General features: G+C 36.5%; 1 protein-coding gene across 1 annotated transcript in view; it reads left to right on the forward strand.

Moving 5' to 3' along the window:
- The window catches only part of CUL3 (cullin 3), a 59975-nt gene extending 34081 nt beyond the window's left edge, over window positions 1-25894 (forward strand). Inside the window, exons 4-16 of the mRNA XM_075099213.1 lie at window positions 1666-1826; window positions 3130-3244; window positions 4563-4791; window positions 6331-6476; window positions 9419-9595; window positions 10665-10835; window positions 12326-12433; window positions 15789-15913; window positions 16251-16347; window positions 17384-17518; window positions 22696-22882; window positions 24552-24697; window positions 25414-25894. Of these exons, the coding sequence (XP_074955314.1) occupies window positions 1666-1826; window positions 3130-3244; window positions 4563-4791; window positions 6331-6476; window positions 9419-9595; window positions 10665-10835; window positions 12326-12433; window positions 15789-15913; window positions 16251-16347; window positions 17384-17518; window positions 22696-22882; window positions 24552-24697; window positions 25414-25545 (1929 nt within the window). The 3' untranslated portion in view covers window positions 25546-25894. The remainder of the gene's footprint in view (window positions 1-1665; window positions 1827-3129; window positions 3245-4562; window positions 4792-6330; window positions 6477-9418; window positions 9596-10664; window positions 10836-12325; window positions 12434-15788; window positions 15914-16250; window positions 16348-17383; window positions 17519-22695; window positions 22883-24551; window positions 24698-25413) is intronic.
- Window positions 25895-26506: the final 612 nt, after the last annotated feature.

The raw sequence follows: 26506 nt of genomic DNA on the forward strand, positions 1-26506 counted from the left end.
TATAATTAGTATATGGATAATTTTGCCATGTAAATTCAGCTGCTAAAATGCTAAAGGGTGTGGTATCTTTTCCTTCTAATTTCTTCTGATTGTGGAATTTATGTAAACTTAAAATTTTGTAATCTTTTCTGTAGTCTGAAGCATAATTTTTTGTGTTTCATTTTCTAGGTGTTTGAGTAACTTTACACTTCAATTTTGAGTGTGATAAAACACTTAAGATAATTGATGGAACCATCAGAGGAGCTAATCTTTATATTCAGTTTCAAACATTGACCTTAATGCTTAATAGAATTTGGTTATTTAATTTTGTTATAGCTATGTAAAGTCTCAGAAAACCTTAACACAATCAGGTTTGTGAGTGGGTACAAAACTCTTAACTTCTTTTAATGTCATCCTGAGGCTTAAATGGTAGTAAAGCAGTATTTTTAGTAATTACCCCAACTGTTATATTAGAGGAATGGATTATGTCCTGACAGAAATGAAAAAAAAAAAATCATTGCTCATCTCAAATAGTTCGTAAAATCTCACAGTTTTTCTATTAATGTTATTTTAAATGGTCTGGTCTTATCCAGTACAGCTCTACTGGATATTAAGTCAATATACTAATTTTCTGTCTAGTAGTAACTGTATTAATAGTCTGTCATTTCTAGAGAGTTTATAAGTTTGGAGAGAGGAACGGAACAGGGGAGACAAAATTTCCAAGTGCTTCTGCAAGTAGCAGTAAGAAACTCAGGGTTTCTGCTCATCAGTGTCTCGATCAACTCCATATAGTGGTGTGTGGGCTATACGGACTTGGAATAGTGTTCTGAGGATCAGCCTCAATTTTTAAACATAGGTAGCATAGGGGTAGGGGATAGTTGAGGAGCTCGATCCTTCTTATAGACTGAGATTATGCAAGGAGGTAGAATTTAAACCCATATTGAAACACAAAAATTATTCTTTTGTCTCTCCCTCTTCTTTTCTTTCTTGGGGGTGTGTGTGTGTATGTGTGTGATTTTAATGAAACGTAACAAGTTTTCAAGACAATTGCTCAAGTGGAATGCAAGTGACTTTTTCTGGGGGGGGGAATTCAACAGAAGTCCTTACGTACAATTTTGCAGTACCAACCCATAAATAGTTTGATTTTAACTATTCTCATTTTTGGCTTTACTTCCATTCATCTAATGATGCTATTTCAGGAAATTTCACTGAGTGCTGAGGGGGAACCCTCTGCGTAAAGGGAGTGGTAGGAAGAAGGAAGATGCGCGGGAGATGGGGAAAAATTAAATAATTTTTATTAAAGAACGATAAGGGATGGATGGAAGGGGTTTGAGTAGATAAGTAAAACCTCTTTCAGATTGTGCCCTGAATTTTGTCAGTATCTGGAGATGCCCTGCCCCCAAACAAAAAAGTGGCAAGGCTGTAGATTTGTTATGGCATGCCTTAGTCATAAATGCTGTGCCTCCGCAGTTAAGCAAAGTAGCCTTCCTATGTAGTTGAAGTTTTGGAAAATGGGTCTGATTTTCAATTTTGAGTGTGTTCATAACTTCTTTTTATGAAGAAAGGAGAGAAAACTTATTTGATTATTTCTGTATAGTGCAAGTATGACCAGTCCCAATCTCAAATTTTGAATAGCATGGGTGTACTGAATTTAAAATTGTATTGCTGTGCATGGCTTCATTGTAGGACCGTGTGTATGTACAACAAAATAACGTGGAGAATGTCTACAATTTGGGCTTGATTATTTTTCGAGATCAAGTTGTACGCTATGGCTGTATTAGGGATCACCTGCGGCAAACTCTGCTGGATATGATTGCAAGAGAACGGAAAGGAGAAGTTGTAGACAGGTAAGATGTTTGTAAGTGACTGTCCTTTGCTGTAAGTAATAACTGTCAATTTTTAAGAGTGAATCAAGAACATACACAAATACATCATTATTTAAGGCCGCATTTCTGATCACAAGTAAAATTTCTCCATTACCTGGAATAACGTATTTCTTTGTACATTAAGGTTTAGCATAATGGTAAATGGGTTAATTTTTTTTATGTGTCTTGTGGTTTTTATTAAAACTTTTGTTAAATCCCTCCATTGTGGATCCTTGTGCCAGAGTATTTTGTTATAAAGCGGAGTTTTGACAATTCTCTGCCTTTTGTTACTCTTATTTCCTCTGTATCAAGAGGTGGTTTAATTTTTCTTGTATTTGTGTTTTGGTGGTTGGTTTTTTTTCTGTTTTTGAAGTCGTCTTTTTAAATTCTATTCCTCATGTTTTGATCCATCTGTTTCTTGGTAGTTCAATTGCATCTCTGAGCTTTTAAATCTGTTCCTTGTGTTATTGAGCCAGTTTAGTACATGTGGAGTTTTGTGCCACACACTCTAGATACTGTAGCTGAAGTTTGAAATTTTAAGTCTGAAGCTTCAACTTTGCGAGTTTCCCTGTGCTTCTTCAGTTTCAGAGCAGCTGCGGGGTGTGGAGATGCGTAAACTCCATGCTACTTTGGCTGCAGCTATGTGATTGAGATTGCCCAACATGCAATTTATGAAGGGAAAAGTACTCCCTGGGAACAGCTGTGTATTGTCCCCTACTGCCAGAAAGTGGAATTTTTTCCTGGATGCAGTGCTTTTGTTTTCACGTTTTATTGATGTGTTTCTATGCCTAACCAACTGCTTAACTTGCCGATATCTTAATTTTTGTGGTCTTAAACACACACACCAAAAACAAAACATTAAAAAACCAAAACAAAAAAAAAACAGACTTTGCACAGCAACTTCCATCTTTGCAATTGTTTTGAATTGCTCAGTTCCAACCTAGATATGCAGTTTTGTGTTTTCTTTGAAGTAGTATTTTTGGTTATTTTCTTGTATGTTGAAATATATTCTTAATAGCTTTTCAGTAGTAGAACTTGAGACCTGCTTCCCTATCATTGTATTTAAAATATTTAATTGATATTGTCAGCTCCTTAATTTAGAACAGAAAAAAATAATCTCGCTCCTGTAATCTTCTTGAAAACCTGTCATGTACCAAACAGATTTAGCATGGACTTTCCATTACTCTTTTTTTATTTAAGTTATTATGTTCTGAGTTGTTGTTCTGCTGTGTACTCTTACAAGCATGTAGATTTCTCAAGTTGTTAACAACTTACTTTTTGGCAGAGGCGCAATAAGAAATGCTTGCCAGATGTTAATGATTCTAGGTCTTGAAGGAAGGTCAGTCTATGAAGAAGATTTTGAGGCTCCGTTTTTGGAGATGTCTGCAGAATTTTTTCAGGTACAACAACATTGTAATATCATATTTGGAATGTTGTTATAACTGCTTGGAATTGTGAGAATTGGTGGTACTTTAAGTAATTGCTACTTATTTGATGAGTATGTCCACCTTGTTAAATGAAGGAAGAAAAAATTTTGCTAATTTGTGGAAAAAGTAACAAATTTTACAGAATTACCGTAATTGGAATGTAAGTTTGAAATATGGGTGCTAATAGCATGTGAAGTAATCGTTACGCTGATCTTGTGCCTGCTTTGGGCTATTTGATGCAACTTAGTCTGTCCCTGCGTTGTAGCCACAGTCTCTTTGAAATACCAGTGGCACGAAAGGTTCAAACTGTTTCAGGCTGGGAATGGAGAGGGAAGACTCCTTGTCAGACTGCTTTTGAGTAATCTTTGTTTCCTTTATAGTTCCTACATTAGTGAGTTATATTTTGTAATAAAATGAACTGAGTCAAGGAATGAACTGAATCCAAGTGGTTATCCAGTTGTTGACCAAACACTGAATAACACATTTTGAATGTTTCCTGAGGTTTTCTGTGAGATAGTTTCGGGAAAAAAGCCAGCTGAATGGATGTTGAGTGTTATCATGCTCCTTTATTGTTGAAATTTGATAGAAATTGTAAAACATGTTAAAAGGTATCTAGATAAGATAATTTGTCAGTCTCCCAGTTCTTATGCAAGATCAACTGTCATATCCTCTGATCTCCAAACTTCTTTGAAAATTGGAAGCATGTGTCACACAACCTTTTAAAAGTCATTGCATTCTGTTTTTCGTCAGTGCTACATAAAATTAAGAAAAAGAATTATTTTCATTTACTTCTTAGCTTGGCCTTAAAAAAAAAAAAATCTTTCCTCCAAAAGGCTGTGCTGACCAGTCTGGATAAAAACAGTTTGACGAGAAATAACGTGCTCAGCATTGTCACTAACGAGATAATGAGAACTGTTGATCCTCACAACTCATAAATATGCTATCAACTGGTATTTCTTCCCTCTCCCTATCCTTCTGTTTTCTTTGGACTGTGGCTAAAACTCTAATTGGTAACTGTAAACTACATTGGCTTAGGTTGTTTTATTATGAAAAATACCATGCTCATGGTGCATGTACCCCCTTCTGTATGTAACACAATCAGTGTAATAGAACCTTTATTTTGTGTTAAGCATGTATGTAAATCTTGGGGGTATAATGATCGCATTTGCCGGACATCCTGGGTTTGATTTGAACTTGCTTATCAATGCTGATCTGAAATAACCAGTACGTTTCCTTTTTCCCTTTCTTAAAAAAACAAAAAGTCTAAAGTATTAATTTGTGTTAATCACAGATGGAAAGTCAGAAATTTTTAGCTGAAAACAGTGCTTCTGTATATATAAAGAAAGTAGAAGCTAGAATTAATGAAGAAATAGAACGGGTGATGCACTGTCTGGATAAATCAACAGAAGAACCAATTGTGAAAGTTGTTGAGAGGGAGCTTATTTCCAAGCATATGAAAACTATAGTGGAAATGGAGAACTCTGGGCTAGTTCATATGCTGAAAAATGGGAAGACAGAAGGTAAGACTGCATCATATGGGAGACAGAAATGCTTACGATACTGCGTATTGTTTTTAAACGTAGGATAAGTGGAGCTTAATGTTGGTGTTCCTGCATAATTGTCAAATCACTTTGGTGGCTCTGTTTTGCAAACATCTGAGAATATTACTTCAGAGACTTCTAGAGGTCTTTTAAAACAGAGCCCATACGTCTAACTTGTTTCAATTTAGTACCAGAAACAGGTACTCTATTGGTAAGCCAAGTATCTGTTTAGAAAAGTAAAAATCTGTGGCAATGGTCTTTGTTACCTGTTTTCCATGAGTTGTCAAAATGCATCGAAGTTTTTTGGACAACAGGCTGTTATTTAAAAAGGGCTAGTGTAAACAACTTATTAAATACAAGTATTGCAGGACCAGTTCTTGGGGAGAGGCCTTTGCAGAAAAGTTGGCTGTTTCTAAAAGACAAGAATAAGCTTATCAAAGTGGTTGAAAAAGGGCTTGGCTTGATTTGTTTTCCCTGACAGAGGTTAATGTGGGACAGAATGACTGAATGAAAATTGCTATGGAGAGATAGAACATAAGTTTCTAAAGCAGAGTAATGAAGAGAGTGATTGTAGTATCTATATTTGGAAGTCGCTGCTCGCACTAAAGCTGTGAGAATGGGGGAACATGCTACTTAGATTAATGGCCTTTGTTCATTAAAGCAGCTTCACAATTACTAGGTGATAGAGTGACAAAGTTAGCAAAATTCTTAGCTGTAAGGAAAGAGAATTACTGTATTGAAAATGAAAGTGATGATACTATACTAAACCTTTTTTTCTTTAATATCCAGTTAAGATAGCCTTCAGGCTGAGGGTACAATGATATTGAAGGGTATTCGTAAGATACAGGAATTAGTTTAACTTTCATAGGCCTTCGTTTGATTTAGTTAAATACTAGAGAGGAAGTACTTGCTGCATTGTGAAGATAAGATTTCACATAAACACACAAGGATCAATTGCTGTTTTGGAAAGCCACGTTTAAGTGAAGCCACTTATCAAGATTTTAGATGGATGAAACAAAATAGTATAAAATTACATGGCTCGTTTTAAGACAAATATGAATTAAACTCTAATTTTTACAAGTTTTTGCGTTTAATACAGAAACAAACATCTCATTAGTGTTGTCCTATTTGCTTTAACTGAGATTTTTCTTATAACTTTTAACACAGTATTTGATTTTGAGATTATGGTCTTGTAAACTAGATTCTTAAATACTGCTGGAAAACTTAATCTTATTGAAGCTTTAAGTGCACTTTGCTTTAGTGTAAGCATCAACTTTTGCTGGCCTGGGGATCAGCAGTAGCAGATTCCATGCTACAGGCAACCTAGAATAATTGAATGCAACCTTTGTTGCAGGGGTAGAGGAAGGGGGACATCATAAGATTCCAGTGTCTAAGCTGTTCTGGGATGCTCTTTGTGGCACAAGTGGCTGAACTTTTGCTGTTGTCTTTTGCTGTGAAATGAATGAGTTACAGAAGTATAACAGGGTGTCCTGCGTAATATCTCATTCTTGTTCACAGACCTTGCTTGTATGTACAAGTTGTTTAGCCGTGTGCCAAATGGTCTGAAGACAATGTGTGAGTGCATGAGCTCATACCTGAGAGAACAAGGCAAAGCACTAGTTTCTGAAGAGGGAGAAGGAAAGAATCCAGTTGACTACATTCAGGTAGCTAAATATTTTAACTTTCTTTTCTTCGATCTTTCCCATGTTCCCCAGAATAGCAGTTAAGGACATGATTGATAAGGTAAACCTTAATATTGTTTCAGAAGGGATTATTATTAATAAGCTACACTTATACTTTTGTTTAAAGTGTACATTTTGTGAATTTTCTGATGTGTTTACAACTCATCTTCCACCTAAGTTTCTTGGAAAGTACATGCTTGGGTTTTGTGCTTCTGGTAGCTGCTTTTATTAAACCACATACTTGGGCTAATTATATAACTACTGGAACTGTTTGGGTTGTCTTAAATTGTATTTGCCTCCAGAGTGAGTTGTACATCTGCTGGCAAATAGCTTTATAGTGTCTATTTTGTTTAATTTTATGTAATGTTAAGTATCAACGTTTATTGAGACAAAAATCATGTGGCAGGATTTAACTGACTGAGAGGTGAATGTGTTATAAACCATAACGAATTACTTGCTTCATTCTCAGTCTCCCTGAAAAGTAGGACACTTCTGCAAACTAGGAGGCACAAGCTTTCTTTCTTGTTCTCCATCCCGTAGTAAGAAATCATATGTACCATTAATTTATCAAGGTTGCAAAATATGTTTCAGGAGTGTTTGTCATCTTTTCTCTCCCATTGTCTCTGAGAAGATAGTTTTAAATTTGCACATAAAGTCCTTAGAGTTCATTGAACTTGAAAGAAATTTTTTTATCACTGGAAGATGTTTTATACTTAACATGAAAATGTGTATTCATTAAACATTAACTTGTTGGCTGTTTTAAATGTGTAGTTGGAGTCCTTGTGTCTGATCTTTGTGAGAAATGCTGTATGTCTATTATCTTTGCTGTTTTGTTTGAAATCAATAACATTGCTAGAACTGGTTACTATTATAAGAAGCCATTTGAGTATAAACACATTTTGATTGGATTATTGATTTTCTGGCAATGCTGAAGCAAACTTTTTACCAAGCTTGGACAAGAATTACCTCTCCAAGGATTGTTAAAAAGAAGAGAGAATTCCCTTTGAAATTTATTGGGTTTAATCATTAAGGGCTGTTACATTAGTCTTTGTGGTAGGATTTTAAAAAAAGGGGGGGGAGGGGGGCAAGTGATGTGGAAAATAAGTGTCTGGATTACTTTGAAGTAATTTTCACTCCTTTTACATCCTGATGGACCTGAAGAGATGTCATAAAAAACTTAACTGAGAAAGAGTTAAAAACTTAATTTTAAAGATACTATCAATGTTTCCTGCTACAAAGGCAAATAGCATAACGAAGCTGAAAAAGACTTACAGCCAATACTGCATGTGCTTTGGCAGAGCTCATCCTCAGCTTATTAGTATGTACCCCAACCATCTCATGAAGATGTCCTAAGGAAGGGGTTGATACTTGATTACCGTTAAACCCCCAAACAGGTTTATCCTCCACTTCCATTGACATGATGGAAGAAGAGAAAAATGCCTGTGAATTGAGAAACCACCTCACTCTTCTCATCTCAGCCATGTTCATCTGCATCTTTCAAGGACTTAGATAGCAGTAAGAAGACAAATGAGGAAGCTATATTATACCATCAAGAAAAAAACTTCATCATAGTCCAGCACTGCTTCTGCAACATGACATCACCAAACCCTGAGCATAATTGGTGAGATGATTGCAAAAGCATTGCCAGGGGATTAGATTTAAAACTTATTATAATAATTTTAAGGGATGTTGAAATGCTGTTGTAATTTAAAGTACTAACAGTTTCTCCTATTTAACAGCAGGTTGTTCAGATGGTGTACTCCTGGAGAGGAGGCATAAGCTAACCTTGGTAAACAGAGAGATAGTGGGATTTACATTGAATTTAAAATTTCTAATACACATTAATTAGCCTGTCTAAAGACCATTCCTTTAAGTGAGATGGTGAGTTCCTAAGAAACATTACTACTTCCTTGAGTAATTCTTGAATGGCTTCTTTAAGTAACCACATATAAAAAATTTCTTAAGAAACCAAGGACTTTAGGATTGTTTAACCTGAACAGTTTGTGGGCAGCAGTTATCCATGGTAAATTTAACTCTCCAGTGAAATGTTCTTCCCCCCCACCTTGAATGCTGTATTAGTTAAGTCTAAACCCTGTGTGTATCATACATACTTAGCAAGGTGCTCTGGTGATTTTAAGATGGTTTCCCCCTTTGCACCCAGTTGTTTTAACTCTGGGTGAAGATGGTGCAAACCCTAAAAATGATGTCAAGGATCTAATGGTTTAGCTCAGAGGAAGAGTGGTTCAGTTCAGGCCTGTGAACTTCACACTGTGATGACTGGAGAGCTAGTGCTTGTTTCTAACTTTCTTATGTTCACAGTAACTCTTAAAGATCAGCAAGAAACATGCAACTAACTAATGCAGCCTGTGTCCCTAGGTGGAAATGACAAGGGGAAAAAATCCAAGATTAGGCCTGTTGTTGCAGTGTGTTTCCTCCTCAGACTTGCTTAGTAGCTCAAGGACTGCAGTTAATGGGTGTTTAGCCTCATCTTCCCCGTATCCTGTATTTATGATAGTGACTTTGTTAATGTTATTTGAAATAGAAAAGGCTTAACAAGTACAACAAATACCTCCTTTAAGTTGTGGATTTAAAAATATGGTAAACTAGCCTGTTTAACAAGGGTGATTAAAAAACTTCCTTAATCTTTGAGTAGCCTGTTACAGCAAACCACGCCAGTATTTGACAACAGTATTTTAGCCAGTTTATCTGAAAGTTGCTTCCATAAGGTATTTATGGCAGCTATAGGTATCTGAAATCTCATTTCAATTTATTAGATACTTTCTAACAATGCCAAACATGAGAGCTTTGCAGAATCTCTGACTGTAGACGTGGTCTTCACGACAACTTCACCTGTTACTACTGTTTTACAGCTTGCAACTTCAAATCAATGAAAAAGTTTATACTTTTTTTTTTTTTTTTTAAAGGGTTTACTGGATTTGAAGAGTAGGTTTGACCGATTTCTTCAAGAATCTTTCAATAATGATCGACTCTTCAAACAGACTATTGCGGGTGACTTTGAGTACTTCCTCAACCTCAACTCTAGGTCTCCAGAGTACCTCTCATTATTTATTGATGATAAGCTGAAAAAAGGAGTCAAGGGAGTAAGTATAAATTAAAGAGCATTCTCTCTTTAACTTGGATCGGATTAAACTAAGCTACTTCAGCAAGAATGATTTTAATATTAAGATAAATGGCAATACTGCCTTAAAAAAATATATGTAACACATCTGAGCCCATAACACTTTAGTTCTAAACTTACAGAAATGTAAGGCGCAAGGAAATATCAAGATGATGTGTGGCTTGTCCCCCATCTCTGAAGCAAAATACCTGGATTACTTCTTGCAGATACACCCTCAAAAAATGAAATCGGATTGTAGCAGATTTTGCAGCTCCCTTCCTTTGAAAACTTAAATATCAGTTCCTTAAATGTCTTTATAATTTGGCAGTTATTCTCAATATCTGGTAATTTCTTTTGAATAATTAAGTCAATTGGGCAGAGGAAACAATTTGCTTCTTTTTACTGCTTTTACATAACAGAGGACTATTGCGACATCTGTCTCTTCTAGCTTAAGTACAGCTGTTTTCTTCAGTCTTACTTCATAGTTTCTTTCATGAAACTTTTCAAGGTACAGCATCTGGAACTGGACAGGATGGTTCAGCTGAGGCTTCAGTGACTCTGAATAAAGCTGACTATTATTGCAAGCATCTTATGCTTTGGGATTCAAATAGTAAATTCTATTTATTAATAAATAATCATTTTATTTGTTGTGTCACTAGGCAGGCTTTGCAAAAAGAGTCTTAACATTTAAAAGCTTTTATTCTAAGCTAACTTCTCGTACTCCTAATATTGGTTTCCATTTGTGCTTTTTTAAAAACACTTAAAATCTTATCCAGGAACTTCTGCTATATTTACCAGGCATTCTATGTATCCATGATCTCCCTTCTCCCTCACAATTGCTTTTCCCTCCATTTTAGATATATTTCTTTCCCCACTTTGTTGCGTTTGTGCACGGTTCTTTTGGCTCTGTTGTTCACATGTTGGACCAGGTTTGTTGGCTTCCTTATAGGCTACTGTTAGATCATTCACTTGCTGTGAATTACTTTAAGTATTTAGGTTGTATAAGACACTTGTGCTGGAAGGTTAAAACCAGCAAATTATTTCTTTTACAGCTAACAGAGCAAGAAGTAGAAACTATATTGGATAAGGCAATGGTTTTATTTAGGTTTATGCAAGAGAAAGATGTTTTTGAACGCTATTACAAGCAGCACTTGGCAAGAAGACTTCTCACAAACAAGAGCGTTTCCGATGACTCTGAGAAAAATATGATATCTAAATTAAAGGTAAGACAGTATGTGTATACACTTCATTTTTTTTTCATAAATATGGTTTCTTCTGTTTTTTCATAAGGCATATATAGATAACATAAATCTCTATTGCTGTAAAATACAGATCTGATTTTAGAGCCCTAACAGAAACTAAAAAAGGCTTTTATGAATAATTTTGTGGAAATAAAAGAAAAACAAAATACTGGAAAGCACCTGTGATGAGAGAGTAACCTAGAAAAGAAAATATTTTTTTCTCCAAAATTTAAGACTTCCCAAATAAGAGGACAACTTCCGTTATCTAGTGACCGGATTTGAAGACAAGACTGGTTTTTATGCTAGATTTTCTGTTATTCATGGTATAATTTTTTTATTGCATGCACTGTTGTTTTTTAGTTGCTTCCATCTGCAGATTGGTGAGAATGCTCAATTCCTTTCTGATTAAGTAGTTTGAGATAGATAGGGAAATTTTTTTCCACCCAATCAGTGTCTAGAAAGAGGTTTTCCTTAGCTGGTTTGGTTTGCCGATTAAATAGGCCAAGAGATGAAGAAGAAAGTAAAACCTAAAAGGTGAACAGTCCTTGAAGCAAGTTCTAATGCAGCTTCTTCCTAGTTGGCATGATAAATGGCTAGGGAACTTCTGAACCAGAGTGATTTGGTCCTAAAATCAAACTTCACTGATCCTCATTTTTGACCTTCATATTCTGTCAGTGAGTGAAGCCTGTTTGCATCAGATTTCTCCAAATTACCAGCATTAATTCCAAATTATTGGCATTGATTCCTTCCCAGTTACCTCTCTATCTCATCTAGCCTGGCAATTTAGAAGGCACAGGGCATATGTTTGCAAGATGAATCAGTGGACTGGAACTGCCTCATGTCATGTCGTTCTCATGTCTTTGCACAGTGGTTAGGATGCTGAAGCCAACATGGTTGTCTTTACCGTAGATGTCAAAGTATGTCTTAGAAATAGGCACAAAGTCCTTTACATGCAACTGAAATGCATGTGTTTGTGCACACGTATATATGTATACATATGTCCCTGATTATCAAAATGTCTAATAATGTTACTTGGCAATCTGCAGTAAGCCTTTAAAATTATACACTCTTCAGACAACAGGGTGTTTTTCTGATACAAAAAAAAAGATCATTTCCCTTTACAGTATCATGCTAAAAAGCAGGTGAAAGTGTATGTCTTGGTCTGATAAGCTTTCACAGATTTTTTTTTTTTTCTTTAAGATGAGATAGGAAGCTAAAAAGAAACCAAAAATACAATAATGGATAAAGGAGAAGGAAAGCAAGTTTTGATACATGTAGGGTTAGATCCTTATATAAAAAAATCAAACTTTTAAAAAAGTTATTAAGGTAATGCAAATGGGAATCCCAGTTAACAAATGTACAGAAACTACCATTTTTATGAGATTTATAAACTAACTCTTAGTCTTGTAGTTCACGTATCAGAAGCTCTATTTTCATAATGCTGGCACAACAAGTTATTTTGTGTATTTTAGACTGAATGTGGATGTCAGTTCACGTCTAAACTGGAAGGAATGTTCAGGGACATGAGCATCTCAAACACGACAATGGATGAGTTCCGGCAACATCTTCAGGCAACTGGGGTAAGAGTGTAGGGCTATTGGGTGCTTGTCCTTTTACATAAGTACAAACCCTACACCTTTATCAAGGCTTTTGGTTTTTAATTTGTTAGTATATGTGTGTGGAAAGGATGCTGTCAGCACCCTCAGCTACATGTCTTTTACTGTGTTTCTCATCTTACACATTTTGTTAGTACTTCCCGAAATACAGAAGTCAATTCGAAGTCTGATTCACAGCTTGAGCAGTGGCAATTTCATTCCGTGAAATCCTGTTTCAAGTTCTATTGCACCCGCGTCCTTCTGGAAGGGCTCTGCCTCGGGTGCCCAGGTGCAGACCCGCTGCCCGGCGGAGCCCAGCTGAGCGGCTCTACCCGCGGGCGGCCGGCAGGGGGCGGCCGCGCGCCGCCTTCCCGGCCCGGGAGCGCCCGCGCTCCTTGGGGGCGGCTGCCCGTTCTCACGGGTGTTTCAGAAACACCGTGTCACCAGCAGTCTTCCCTTTCTCATTCTTTAAAGGTAATCTGCGTTGCAACCTGTATTTTATGGTAACAGCAGGGAAACTGTTGAATGCTGCAGCTATTTGACAAATGTACCATCTCGTATTTAACTTTCTCGGTGTGGTTAATGCTTAGTAAAAGCAGATGTACCATTTATTCAAATTGCCAAATATGGGCTTAATTAGTCAATCAATAAGTGTTACACCTTGTAGTAAAAGTGGACCTCTGGAATATTGCATAACAGAGAGAGCGCTTCTATTTTTGAAAAACCAGTTTACTTGCTCCAAACACTTTTTTTTTTTTTTCTCTCTATACTGATACTCAGTAGCACTTTATACATAATAAACAGCGAAGTAGTTCCCTGTCTGCAGGTAAGTAAGTATGTATATCAAGTATGGTTCAATCAGTTCCAGAAATCTGAATGCCAGGAATATGTTCATGGATGTACTCTGTCCAATGTCCCTTGTTGTGCAGAGTGACCTGAAATCCTTGTCTTGAAGCAGTGAGCTGAAATCTTCCTCATCGGCATACTGGGAATCATCATGAGTGAAAGAATGGGACATTCTAAAAGTAGTTTCAGAAAAGATTGTAGACACTCATACATAGATATAAAGGTGTTTGGGACAGACAGCTTTACTACTGCTTTTTTTTCTCTTTAGTGGCTAATCATGTTTTCCTTCTACAGCGCTTAAAGTATTAATTTCAAGAACAATTTGGTAGAGCATTCCCATTTTTTGGTAGCATGTGGGATTTGTACATGTGAGGGGTTGTGTTAAAGATTCATGTACTTTACTAGACAGTTTAAGCGAGTTAATAAATGATGTCTCTATCTTCTTTTTAGCTAATAAGATGAATTAAAAATGTTAACAGATGTTCTGCTAGGCCTTATTTGGAACCACATCTTTTCCTTAGCAAGAGACCAGCAGTTTGCCTGGTGGCTGCCTTTTGGTCAGCCTAATCATGGCCTCTTAATGAAATTTCTGGAGTACTCATTTATGATGGAAGTATATATATTTCTATTAGCGTCAATAATATTTGAGAAGAAACACAGGAAGATTTTGGGGGGTTTGTTACAGTTAACTTGCTGGTGATACTGTGTTTTACAGGAAATAATCCATTCTACTTCTCTTTAAACAGTATGTGTAGCTTGAATATGTATGGTGCCTCCTAGAGGAGGCAGGCATCTGCTCCTCTCTAAATAATCTGACCTGCAAAGTCTTCTGCTGGGTCCTACATCCTGAGATATAGGTAGGGCCAAGGACTGTGTAGATGGTGATTTGGCTTGCTATCAGTAAGTGGAAAGCTCAGGACTAGGGAAAATCCAGCCTAATTTCTACAATTGCAATCCTGAAACTTCATTTTGTTGGAGTTTTGTAAAGATCGGATCACTTCAAGGCACTTTCTATCAGTTCATACCATTTTTATGCTGAAAAGACATCTTGTAAAATAAAATTTTTCCAAAACTTTTTCAAGTCACAAACTGTTCAATGCTCTGTATAATGTATGATGTGAAGCATTCTAAATTAATGCTGTGTTCTGGTCTGGCTAAGACCAAAAAAATTCAGAAAGTGGTACCATCTCAACTAAGATGTTTCAGTTCCACATAAAGATATTTTCTCTATCTTTCTGTCTGCATTGGTGGCGTTTCCCAATGTTTTGGCTGGAGGGAGAAAATTGATGAAGCTTTTTCTCTTAGGTAGTTCACAGATAAACTAGTTTTCTATATCTAAACGGCTGTTTGAATTTCTCTTGTGAGCCTCATGACGTTGGTGTTATGAAATTAGAAGCGTGGCGGTAATGTTGGGTACAGAACAACCTTGAGATGGCTCTTTACATACTTTTACAAATTGTTCCTCTTAAAACCTAGTGAAATTCAAAGGGGTTTCTGTATGAGTAGCCAGTCACCTGTCTGTCTAGATTTTTTCAGAAGTTTCCTAGGCACAAGTTTGTTGATGCACACAGGCATTCAACATGCACAATAAAAAAACTCTTCCATAGCGCATGGAAATGCTACTCTGCTGTTTAATAGTGGAAGTTACTGACTTCATATGACAGGTTTTGACCTTCTAAAATATGACATCCTCTATTTCTATGTAGTAGGTTTATAACAAGTTGGATATAGTATGCTTCGGTTTTTCTTGTCCATAATGTGTGTTCTTTTGAAGGTATTAGTTATACCTCCTAGAGCTGAAAGTAGTCAGTTTCAGGTTTAATAATAATCAGCTTAGTTGAGATACCTAATGAGGATTATGCCTCACTGGTAGCCAGATGTTTATTGCCTACTAACAAAACTACTTCATAGAGCAACACTTCAGTTGTAGAGTGTTTCCTGACCAGTGCTGAATATTTATGCTAATGGCTGTCTTTGCCAAAAGTGGCTAGGTTGTGTGCGTACAAGTGAGTAACTGTTCACTCACTGCACTCCAGAGGCAAATTGCAGGAAAGGTTCCCTGTGGTTTAATATTAGATATTCAGTATTTACCCTCTGCTTCCAGAGAATAGATGTATCAGTTTCAGAGTAACTGTTTAAGTTTAGCAACCTGGCTTTACTGTATGTTGTCAAAAACCTGTTTAGAAAGAATTGTTACATGTATTATGAGTTCTGTTTATGATTACAGGCATTTGATTCTTGGTTAAGAATTTATTTTGTGAAGCTCTGTACACTCTTCAATGCCAGAGGGGAATAACACGGAGGATTTTTGCTCTGCCATCTACCAATAGTGATGAATTCATTTGTCTGGCTTTGTAAAAATAAAGTTTATAGATAAATGTATATTTTTTTCTCCTTAGTCTGTGAAAATTCTGTACATTCTACACTGATACAGAAAATGGTGAGGCGTGATCCTCTTTCAAAATAGTGGATGTTTTCTTCCAATTGTCCTTAGGTCTCATTAGGTGGTGTTGATCTCACAGTGCGGGTCCTCACAACAGGTTACTGGCCTACTCAGTCAGCCACACCAAAGTGCAACATCCCTCCAGCTCCCAGACACGCTTTTGAAATATTTAGAAGGTATGTATTAAAACAGATTTTTAGAGAGGTTTTAAGAAGAAACTTTCTAAGCTTAACTTACAGATCTGTTTTACCATTACAGTTAAAGACATGCTAGCATACTGCTGCTCTTCTGTTCATGTGAAAATTAGAGAATGCAAGTCACCTTATGAGGCTTGAGTTTTTGAGAGCTTTCAGTCAGAATTCTAACAAGAGTTAATGTTTTGAAAAAGCAAAAGTCAGAAGTTTCTTAGTGTCTTTAATGGCTATGAAAAGTCTGTGTAACTGTTTAAAGCAATTTCGTCTTGGATGCAAGAAGTGAACTATGCGTTACGTTTTTGATTCAATTTTATTACAGGTTTTATTTAGCCAAACATAGTGGGCGGCAGCTGACACTCCAACATCATATGGGTTCTGCAGACCTCAATGCCACTTTCTATGGGCCTGTTAAAAAGGTAAAGTATCAAAATTATAAGACTATTGTATCTTTTTTAAAGTAAGCAAATGCACATTTGTAATAACTTCAGAATTTTACAAAATAAAAGCTTACCCATTAACAATATGAGATGCCTTCATCGGCTTTTTAGTCTGATTCTTCCTTCATAGCAGTTTTCTTTTGGCCCCACCCCCCAAATCTAATTTGAGTGCATCACTCGGCATCATCTGTTTGTTACCTCATTGAAAAGAAATAATTTTCATCTTGAAGGGACCTCAGTGGTTTGAGTGTTTTGGGCTTTTTTTGACTGTGAACCAGTCAAAAGTGAAATTAAACTTGGTTTTCTTCAGAGTAATTTTTGTTAATGTGAAAAAGTGTTGTTAAGCCAAGTTTAGCCTGCTTTTCATATGCAGAGTGCAACCAATTTAGCCAACGTTGTTTCAAACATGTGACTTGTAGAGTTTATAGCAGTACAATGTTTTCTGTTTAACTACAAGAGATTAATTTGCTAGTGATTTAGACAAGTTCTAAAATGCTAAGCTAGAGGTGGTAATGGCATGAGGCTTGGGAACATAGAAGGCAGTGCAAAATTAAAACACAATTTTTATAAAACAAAGTATTAATAACGTGCATTTGTGAGGATGTTAATTTTATTGCTGTAGGATAAATATTTTGATTATGTTAAGCTAAGAGTGGGAAAACTAGAGGATGGGCAAATAGTGGAACGGGGCCAGAGAGGTGGTGGAGTCTCTGTCCTTGGAGATGCTCAATATTTGACTGGACACAAGCCTGAGCATCCTGCTCTAGATGAGCCTGGCTTTGAGTGGTGGCTGGACCATGGGACCTGCAGAGGTGCCTCCAACCTCAGTTACCCTGTGCTTCTAAGATAGCTATTGGAGAGGCATTCTGTTTGTGCCACCAGGCATATGCTGTTCTATCACTTGAGTAGACTGATCTCCTAGATAATTATTTCATTATATAACTTTCATCCTACCGAGGTAAAATACTTCGCAGTGGAGAAAAAATCTAATAGTAGTTTTGTAATTTTAAAATAGGAAGATGGCTCGGAGGTTGGTGTAGGAGGTGCCCAAGTTACTGGCTCAAATACACGGAAGCACATATTGCAAGTCTCCACTTTCCAGATGACGATATTAATGCTCTTTAACAACAGAGAAAAATACACATTTGAGGTAAGTGCTGTCGTTTTCTCACCTGATTTTGAATAACTTATTTAGGTACTTTTTTGTCCTCTTAAATAGACCCGGGAAGATCAAGTGCCTCTCATTCTATCTGAGTGTGGATCAGGCTGGTAAATTCAGGAAGCAGATCATTAGCAATGCACCTGGAAAGTAATCCTAGGGGAGAAAATTATTTGGTAACAGACGTTTTCAGAAATGTTGCAGAGTTGTGAGTATGGTTATCTTAAGCTACAGAGCTATAGAAGAGCTGAAGTTGGGATGCAGCAGGTGGCTCCATTTGCTCATATATCTTTTGAGAAACCGGATTTAGAGGCCGAAGCAGGGGAGAAGGGTTTGTATCCTGGCTTCTTAAACACTGAAGTGCTTAAATTGGCAGGCTGGAGTGAGCTGTAAGCATGAATCAAAGAACTTTCATCCCTTCTCTGAGCTGGTGAGCCAGAAAGGGCAATGAAGAAGGTCCAGATAAATTCTTAACAAGGAGACTAGAGAGGCATTGCTGCAAAAGGTTGAAGTGGTCAGCTGATAGACAATGATGAAGAAGCCTTTGGGAGTGGAGTAGAATCCTGTGCTATGAGGTTTGAGCATTGTATTGTTAATGTCAGTTAACAGTTTTGGTTTAGATGCTATCTTCTGTTTGAGAGAGCATTGGCAGCCTTGGAAAGCAGTATGGGTGCAGTTTGAAACAGAGTGGATTTCCAGGTTTTCTCATCTACTTTTGACTGTGCTGTGCATAATAATCATTTGCCTTTTTGTTTGGAATTTATTTTCAGCTTATTTGGCATACTTCTAGCCTGTTAATGAAGAATAAACTACTCATAGTTCAAAAAAAAAAAGGTTATTTTAGAGCACAGAAAGTCCTGTGTGTTGTGAAATCTATTGCAGGAGCATTACAGCTTTGAGCACTTTCTCTGCGTAATACTTGCGGGGGTGGGAGGTGAAGAGGGGGACTTAACAGCTCCTTTTGTCTTGAAGTTGGTGTTAAAATTGGGCTAGTGGCTACCTTATTCTTCAAAATTGTAGGCTTTATGAGTAGCAGAGCCTCACCCATATAGGAATAAATAATACTTGGTAGAGCCGTGAAAAATACAATTTTTAATGTGATCTAAATTATAGTTTATTTTAGTAAAACCAGGTGATAAAGAAATATGTCCATGTGCTTTTAGGTTGTGTATGTTTTGTTTATTTCTGGTTTGGGAGCTCTTAAACTCTTTGTGTCCCACTGTAACTAAAACATTAAGAAGGCATATTTGTTTCATTTGGCTTCTTTGGTGACGTGTGTGGGAGTTGTCTTTAACAGTCAGGAAAGCTTATGAAAATTTAAGAATAGAATGAATTTTATCTTTGTTAATTGATTATTGAATACCATCATTAATTGCTGAGTGCTGGGCAACTGTTACTTCTGTGATATCCAATTAGTGCTTTTACTGCAACATCACATGAGAGATGACTTGTGGTGTGTGTTTGTGTAAGAATAGAACTGTCTGATATACAAGTGTTTCTGCAGATTCACAGCTTAATATGTTACATTGAAGTTGCCTTCGCAGTTGAACAGACTTGCTGTTTTGTTTTGCATTAAGTGCGATCATTAATTGCAAACTTGACAAGATCCTCACAATAATTCTAACAGCCAATAAGACGTGATTGAGAGAAAAATGGGATAATGACGATGCAAAAAATTATGCATAAGATGCTAAAGAAACTTAAAGGATTATTGCATAGCAAAATTCCTTCACAAAAATGTATGAAATTATTGTATTCCTATACAGCAATGTTTGTTTATCTATGCAAAAGAACTGGTGGCCGTATGGGTCTAGGTTAATGACCAAGAGGTTATAACTAACAGGAAGGATCATCATGGAAGCCTTCAATGAATCCTAATTTTTTTAAAGAATTCACTTTCTTCTGATCAAGTCTCATCTAATAGTACATTTTTCTGTTATTTTACAATACATCTCAGTATTTTAAAAGGTGAAGTGCACAATTTTTTAATGATATCAAAAATAAGTGGAAAATCTTTGCTTCCTTCTTTAGCTTTAAAAAACAAGAAATACAAATGCGACTGTAGTAGAAGTAAAGTTGCTGAATAATTCCACAAAAATGAGAGATTAGAACTTAAAAATGGTTCACCTGTTGTCTCTTTTGCTGATCCCTGCTTTGGAAGATACACAAGTTGAAGTCTAAACAAAAATGGGAGAGGGGGGAACATTTTTACAAAATGACATAATGTTTTTCCTTCTAATTTCCTTCTGCACTTTTTCCTTCTAATAAGCTTTTTTCTTGTGTAGAACTGGACAAAGGCAGTTCCATGGCTAGAACCATCCCTTTTGTAGCCTCCAGATAGAGCTCACCTGGTAATATTTTTAGAACTAAGATTGTGTAATCAGTACTGCTCCTGTGCACAACTCTAGTGTGGCCTTTAAAATAAGGCATTTTTGGAGATGGGGAATAAAGGTATAAATTTTTCACTGTCACATCAAATGTCTCTATAAAAATATGTTTAGAAAAATGATCTGCTACAGACTGAAGGAAAAAGAGAGCACAGGAACATCTGCTAGCCCCGTTCGCATTCATAGCTACACTTTTTTATCCAACTCAGTTTTTGCCTTCTTCTGAGGCAGCATATTGCAGTGCAGTTCTTTCTGAGGTTCTTAATTTAATGCTAGCTTATAAATTCTGAAACCCAAACGTCTTGCATACGTTAGTGGCTGAATTGGAATGCTACAGAGTGAAGTAAAATCAACACAGAAACATATAGTGGTTAGTATAAGGACGCTTAGCATCAAAAAAACCTCAAAATCCGTTTTAGCTTTTTGTTTCACTTTCATCAAAAGCAGAGTATATATATTTCCTTGCACAAGTGATTTAGGTTTGAAAGGTTTAATTTTAGGTGTTGATAAAAAAATCAAAGTTTTGGAGCCTGCATGTCACAAGCATTACATCATTAGTAAGATGGATTTGGTTTGTAGCCTCGAGGCTTTATATTTACCGCAGTCCTAAAATCTAAGCGTCACCTTCCTTTGGTTTGTTAAATTTATGCTGATCAATCCATTTCAGTAAACTTCTTGTTTGTGACCATGTAAAGCATTACAGCACTTTGGGTTTGTTTTGTTTTTTTAATACTACCTTGCGCTGGATATGGAAAAATGCGTGAAGGTGACAGCTGTGTTTTAAATAAAGCAACAAAATAAGAAAATAACTTTTTGTGAGCTGCTTGGGAAGAGGCATTTTGACACTAGCAAACAGTTAAAATACATGGGTATGCCACTTATTTCCAATACTATGAATATTCTTAAACTTAAGAATGCTTTATTATTTCCCAATAATCCATAAGCAGTAGATATCAAATTCTGAAATTTTTTAATTTTAGCCTTACTGATTTTTTTTAATTTACCCTATTCATATGAATTTGAACTCATGTCAAAACCATAATTTCACATGATTTCACATAAAGTCATTGTGCATGCAATGTTGGGTCTGTAGTTGAAAAGTAAGGCATACTCTGTCTGAGCCTTGGCATCACAGAGACCTGGTAGGAAGATGTATATGAGATGCAGTGTAATTAATGACAGAGTCCGAGCAGAAGCCAGTATGTCCAGATTATTTTCATTGCACGTTGTCAGTGGTGGATCACCACAGAAGAGTGGCGTTTTTTCCTAGATTGATTTTTAAGAACTTGAGCACACTCAAGAAGTAACATCATTTAATAGAACTTAGTTGTACTCTGAAATTTGATTTTTCTGGTCACTGTTTAAAGAACTTTTAATGCGTTATTTATAGTGTTTTACAGATCTTAACATTTTGATCATGGGGAGTTGCTACTGTTGCTTTTAGCCTGAAGGAAGGTCTGACTTGTGTGCCGTGAGCATTAGAAATTTATGGGGAGAGTGGAAGAGCTTGATACCGCTCTTTAGAACCAAAGGTGGGGAACCTGGGAAAGTGACAGCTCTTGTGGACAGTTACATGTCTGTGAGGTTTATTTTTTCTATTTGGTAGTTTAACCTTTATCTGCTAGAGGTCCCTCAAGAGTCTGAATGGGAATGTGAAGTCAGAGATGTCTGCAGTTTCCTCAAACCAGAAAAAGGAAGAAAACAGAGATAAGGCTAAAATGAACGTCTGATGAATGGGAGCTCAGTAAAACAAATTAGGTTTGAGGAAGCAGTAGTTGGTCTACTCCTAGAGGAAGTTAAGGCATCATTCTGCATCCAATATCATTTGCTTACTAACTCATGATCACTTGTGACTTACCTAATACACAGCTCTCAGCCAAACTCTGAATACTGGCAGAGGTGCAACAAGTTATGTACATGTTTTTACAAACGTTTTTCAAAGTTCCTATATTTACTGCACTATGATGGTTTTCTTTGTACTTCACCTGGAGAAGTCCTGTCCAAGGGAAGTGCCAGCACAAGGGTTGTCAAACATCGGAACAGGCTGCCCAGGGAAGTGGTTGAGTCTCTACCCCTGGAGGTATTTAAAAGAAATGTAGATGTGGTGCTTGAAGATATGGTTTAGTGGACTTGGCAGTGATAGGTTAGTGGTTGGACTCGATGATCTTAAGGGTCTTTTCCAACCTTAACAATTCTATGATTCTAAGGGCATCTGGGCTGTAAATAGTGTCGGTTATTCAGAAAGGTGGTGTACTTAATCTAGAGTATTTCTATGTTACAGTGAAACTAGACCTTGTTTGCTTTCATTTGTAAAGATCTTACTTTCAGCCGTGCTGCTGAACGCAAAAGCAAAAGCATTCATGCAGTTCTTTGTCAGGAATGCTCAGGAACTTCGTGGATGTTTTCCATTACTGAGTTACTTAGAAGGTTTGGTTTCACTCGGTTCAGCAAATGTTGGAGACAGAGAACAAATTCTTTCAGCCCTCTCAAAAATTACAGTGAAATGAAACAGCTTATTCAGATTATTCACTCTTCTATTTTTCAGCTTTTGGTGACTATTTACTTGACAGAATTCACTGTAGATTGACCCAGGTGGATCATTTTGCATAGTACATGTTGATACTTTACTACTGAATGAGTTCTAACCCTTCAAGCCTCACAACTGTCATAGTAGTATTATTTTGTATGTTTGAAGGTGGACATTTCAGCAATTGGGGCTGTTATTACCAAAATACGATACTTATGTCTGCCATAGCCATAAACTGATTATATTTTCATTAGGAAATTCAACAAGAAACTGATATCCCTGAAAGAGAACTGGTTAGAGCCCTACAGTCCCTTGCATGTGGCAAACCAACACAACGTGTTCTTACAAAGGAGCCTAAATCAAAAGAAATAGAAAATGGTCATATATTTACAGTGAATGATCAGTTCACATCTAAACTACACAGAGTCAAGATTCAGACAGGTAAGAGAGCTTTATATTCTACTGTCTTGCAGTCCCAAAACTGCCTTAAAATGTCAAATTATCTTTTGCAGGGTTGATGTCCATACAAGTAAAAGGAAGAGTGTAATATATTTTTTTTGTTGATGATTTGTTGCATCAAAATGAAAATATAAATACAGAGAAGAAAAGTATGGAAGTCATAGTTAAGCCTTTTACTTTACAAAACTTGTAATTATCTCTTAAAAGGACATGTTGAAGTAAAATTCAAACTAAAGCATAAAATTAAAAATATGCTGCTGATTGATTCAGAAATAGGAAAATTGCCTCATAAGTTGCTGTACTGCTGTGAAATTGAGTGGTGTTTTTAGCCCATGATACAACAGCCATTTCCAAGTTCCAGGCAGCTATGCTGCTTTTGGGCAATGATTTGGGTTTAACAAATAAGAGAAGCTGATCGGCACAATACCACTTCATTAGGTGATTAAAGTGATGGTTTGTCTTATGCATAAGTAATGTTGATACCTCTTGTCTAGAAAGCTCTCTGGAAATAATGTGAGTTGTAGTATTGCTGTGGATACGCTTCAAGTGTGTTGGAAGATTAGTTCTTAGTTTTAGTACATGTAAAAATATTTTCTGACTTTGCAGATCTCAGTACATAAAATATGCAGCATCCTTGGCATATTAGTAATTCACATGCTGTTTGTTGCACCTAATGTAACTTGTTGGGCTTCTGTGCAGCACACTGTGTCCAGGGATGTAAGCATGTAAAACCCAGTAGTACCTACGCACATTACGCTACATGTATCTCTCTGCATAAGCAATAGCTAGACTGTCTTCATGTGCACGCAGACTGCTGTGGTGTCAACACCTTTGCCATGTCTGGAGAATTTTTCTGGTGAGCAGGAGTGCAGCAGCCAAACGGGGATGTTGAGAACCCAACAGGGCCCAAGGCACTTCCCTGGCATAATTACAGTATAATCTGTGATAACTGTTCAAGCTTTAGTGGAATTCTGCTTTTTCATTTCCACTCCATAAACGTCTTGTGACTGGGGAATATGATTTGGGGTTAAAGATGGGTTTAGAGTAAATTTGATACTTGGGGCTTTTGAGTGAAGAAGGGCAAGGGGGAAAGTGGTAGAGTAGTGTGGGAGGAGGGCTTGGTTACAATGACACTTGGGTGAAAGAGTAAGAAAGGCTAGACGTAAGGGCAGAAATTAAATAGAAGAGAACAGAATACAACAAATATAATTGAGTTGGAGAGGATAAAGATAGACTATTTTTTCTGCCTGATGAACTTCTAAAGTATTGAACTAGTTTATGAAGTAAATTTAAAACCTTTTTCTATTTTAATTAATGGATTATTTGCTATATTAGAAAACTATTTAATGGGAGCATGGGGGTTGGTGGTGCCTGTCAGCAAATTTGAGTACTGTTCAAATTTTAACATAGCAATAATTAAATAACAGATTGTTACCTTGTCAGTTGCTATCACAATATGCCAGAAAGTGTCAATATGTTCTTGTGGCTGCTTTTCATTTAAAAAAAAAAAAAAAATCAAGTTTGAGAATGTCAAAACTCAGGAAAATATAACTTGATGTCTAGATGAAATAAATAGTGAAGCTAACACTTACACAATGAAATTAATTTTTATTTTGCTAACATACTTTAAATTCTCTTTCTTTTCTTTAAGTTGCTGCCAAACAAGGAGAATCTGATCCAGAAAGGAAAGAAACAAGACAGAAAGTAGATGATGACAGAAAACATGAGATAGAAGCTGCTATAGTTCGGATAATGAAATCTAGGAAGAAGATGCAACATAATGTGCTAGTAGCAGAGGTATGCTTGTACACAGTTTCCATGCGGGCTTGGGAATTCTTTTTGCTTTTCCTATTAATTCATGAAAGTAGATACACAGCTCTCACTAACATGATTCTGAAAGGCTTTGGAGGGATGCTGTGTTTAATCCATCCTTCTTTTTCTCCCTCTCTATTTGAAGACATCTAAATCCTTACCTTTCAGTATAGGATGTACTCGTGGGTATATCTAATTTTCCTTCCTCCTTTTAGTGCTATTAAGATGATATCAAATTCCTTGAAATAAGTTGGCAACAAAAAGCACTGTACTTAACATTAATTATTTTCTGCTTTGATCTTGTTACTGACTGTTGGGTCCAGGTTTGAGAGATTTGAGCGCTTAGCAGAGATATCGGAGTCCTGCTGCTCTTAACTCCTAAGTTCTGACAACTTCAGGAATAGTATGCATTTTCTGCTCATGAACTCCCTTAGGGCTGTGAAATCGAGAGGATTTTCAGGTTGTGACCATGCCTCTGTAGAGGGCCAGTACTTTGAATCATACCCAAAAATGAGCAAGCTACTTATTTGGGGGGGGACAGGGACGGGACTATCAGAAGTTTGCAGACTGCTGCTCATGTTTCATGGTCGTAGCCAGCCCCCATCTAGATCTATTTTTCTGATTATTTTGGTCATTTAGGATTCTTAATGATCTTACTTGCCTTGTGATCATATATTATTGGTTTTGATCTTACGTTTTAGGTAACTCAGCAGCTGAAGGCCCGATTCTTACCAAGTCCAGTTGTTATTAAAAAACGTATTGAAGGACTTATTGAGAGAGAATATTTGGCGCGAACACCTGAGGATCGCAAAGTATATACTTACGTAGCATAAAATGCATTCAGAAAATTTGATTTATTCTTGGACTATACTCTTCGCATGAACTGGGAAGTTCTTTTAAATCATTAATATTAAGACGACCATCTCTTCTATTAAATTACAATACATGTTCTAGACCATTCAGATCAAGCCTTTTACTCCTTTTGAGAGTTTTCAACATCAATTGATTGAGCTTCAGGCTTTTCAACGTTATCCCTGTAGAGATCATCCTTACAATTCTTCGGGAAAATGTGAATGTGCCGCGTTTGTTTTCAATACTGTATGAAAACAGAAAAATAAAAACAAATTTAGAAAATACAGCTCATTTAAAAAAATAAAATTGTTGGAATTTCATTTCCCCAGATCTTCAGTGTTGATGTAAATGTGTTTCTGTAGTGTTGCTTAGCACTTCGCGCATTGTATAAGTTGGGTTTAAAAGAAACCACAACTGGTAAAGCAAAATTCCCAGTTATATTGCTCTGCTTCAAATGTTTCTTTAACTAGCCATGTTTAATTTAAATATTTGGTAATTTTTTGAAGACCCAAGAAGACAACTTGAGCATGTTTCACTCTTCCAGCTGCACACACTGTTCCAACAACATGAATCAGGAACTTCTCGGGGCTCAGAAAAGACCATAATAATTTTGGCTTTCCCTTCTGTAATTTGCGTTCTTCTAAATTAAACTCTACATTGATGAGGTTTGTTCTGGATTCTTTATAGGGAAAAGGAAAAGATTTTAGTGTGTATAAACTGTATAATAATTTTTGCTGTTGTACTCACTGCTGATGGTGGATTGTACAGGGCGATGTTTTTATTTCACTAAATGTAGACAAAATAAATTTAAAATAAATGGATTTAGTGTACACAAACAACTAATTCCAGTGTGTTAGAGTACAGGGTTGACAATCTTTTGGAACTAAATACTGTCCCCTGGGGAAATGTACTGGGATTGTATTTTGTTAATAAACGTCATAG

The sequence above is a fragment of the Phalacrocorax aristotelis genome, chromosome 7 (assembly GCF_949628215.1).
Source record: "Phalacrocorax aristotelis chromosome 7, bGulAri2.1, whole genome shotgun sequence".
Taxonomy (NCBI): Eukaryota; Metazoa; Chordata; class Aves; order Suliformes; family Phalacrocoracidae; genus Phalacrocorax; species Phalacrocorax aristotelis.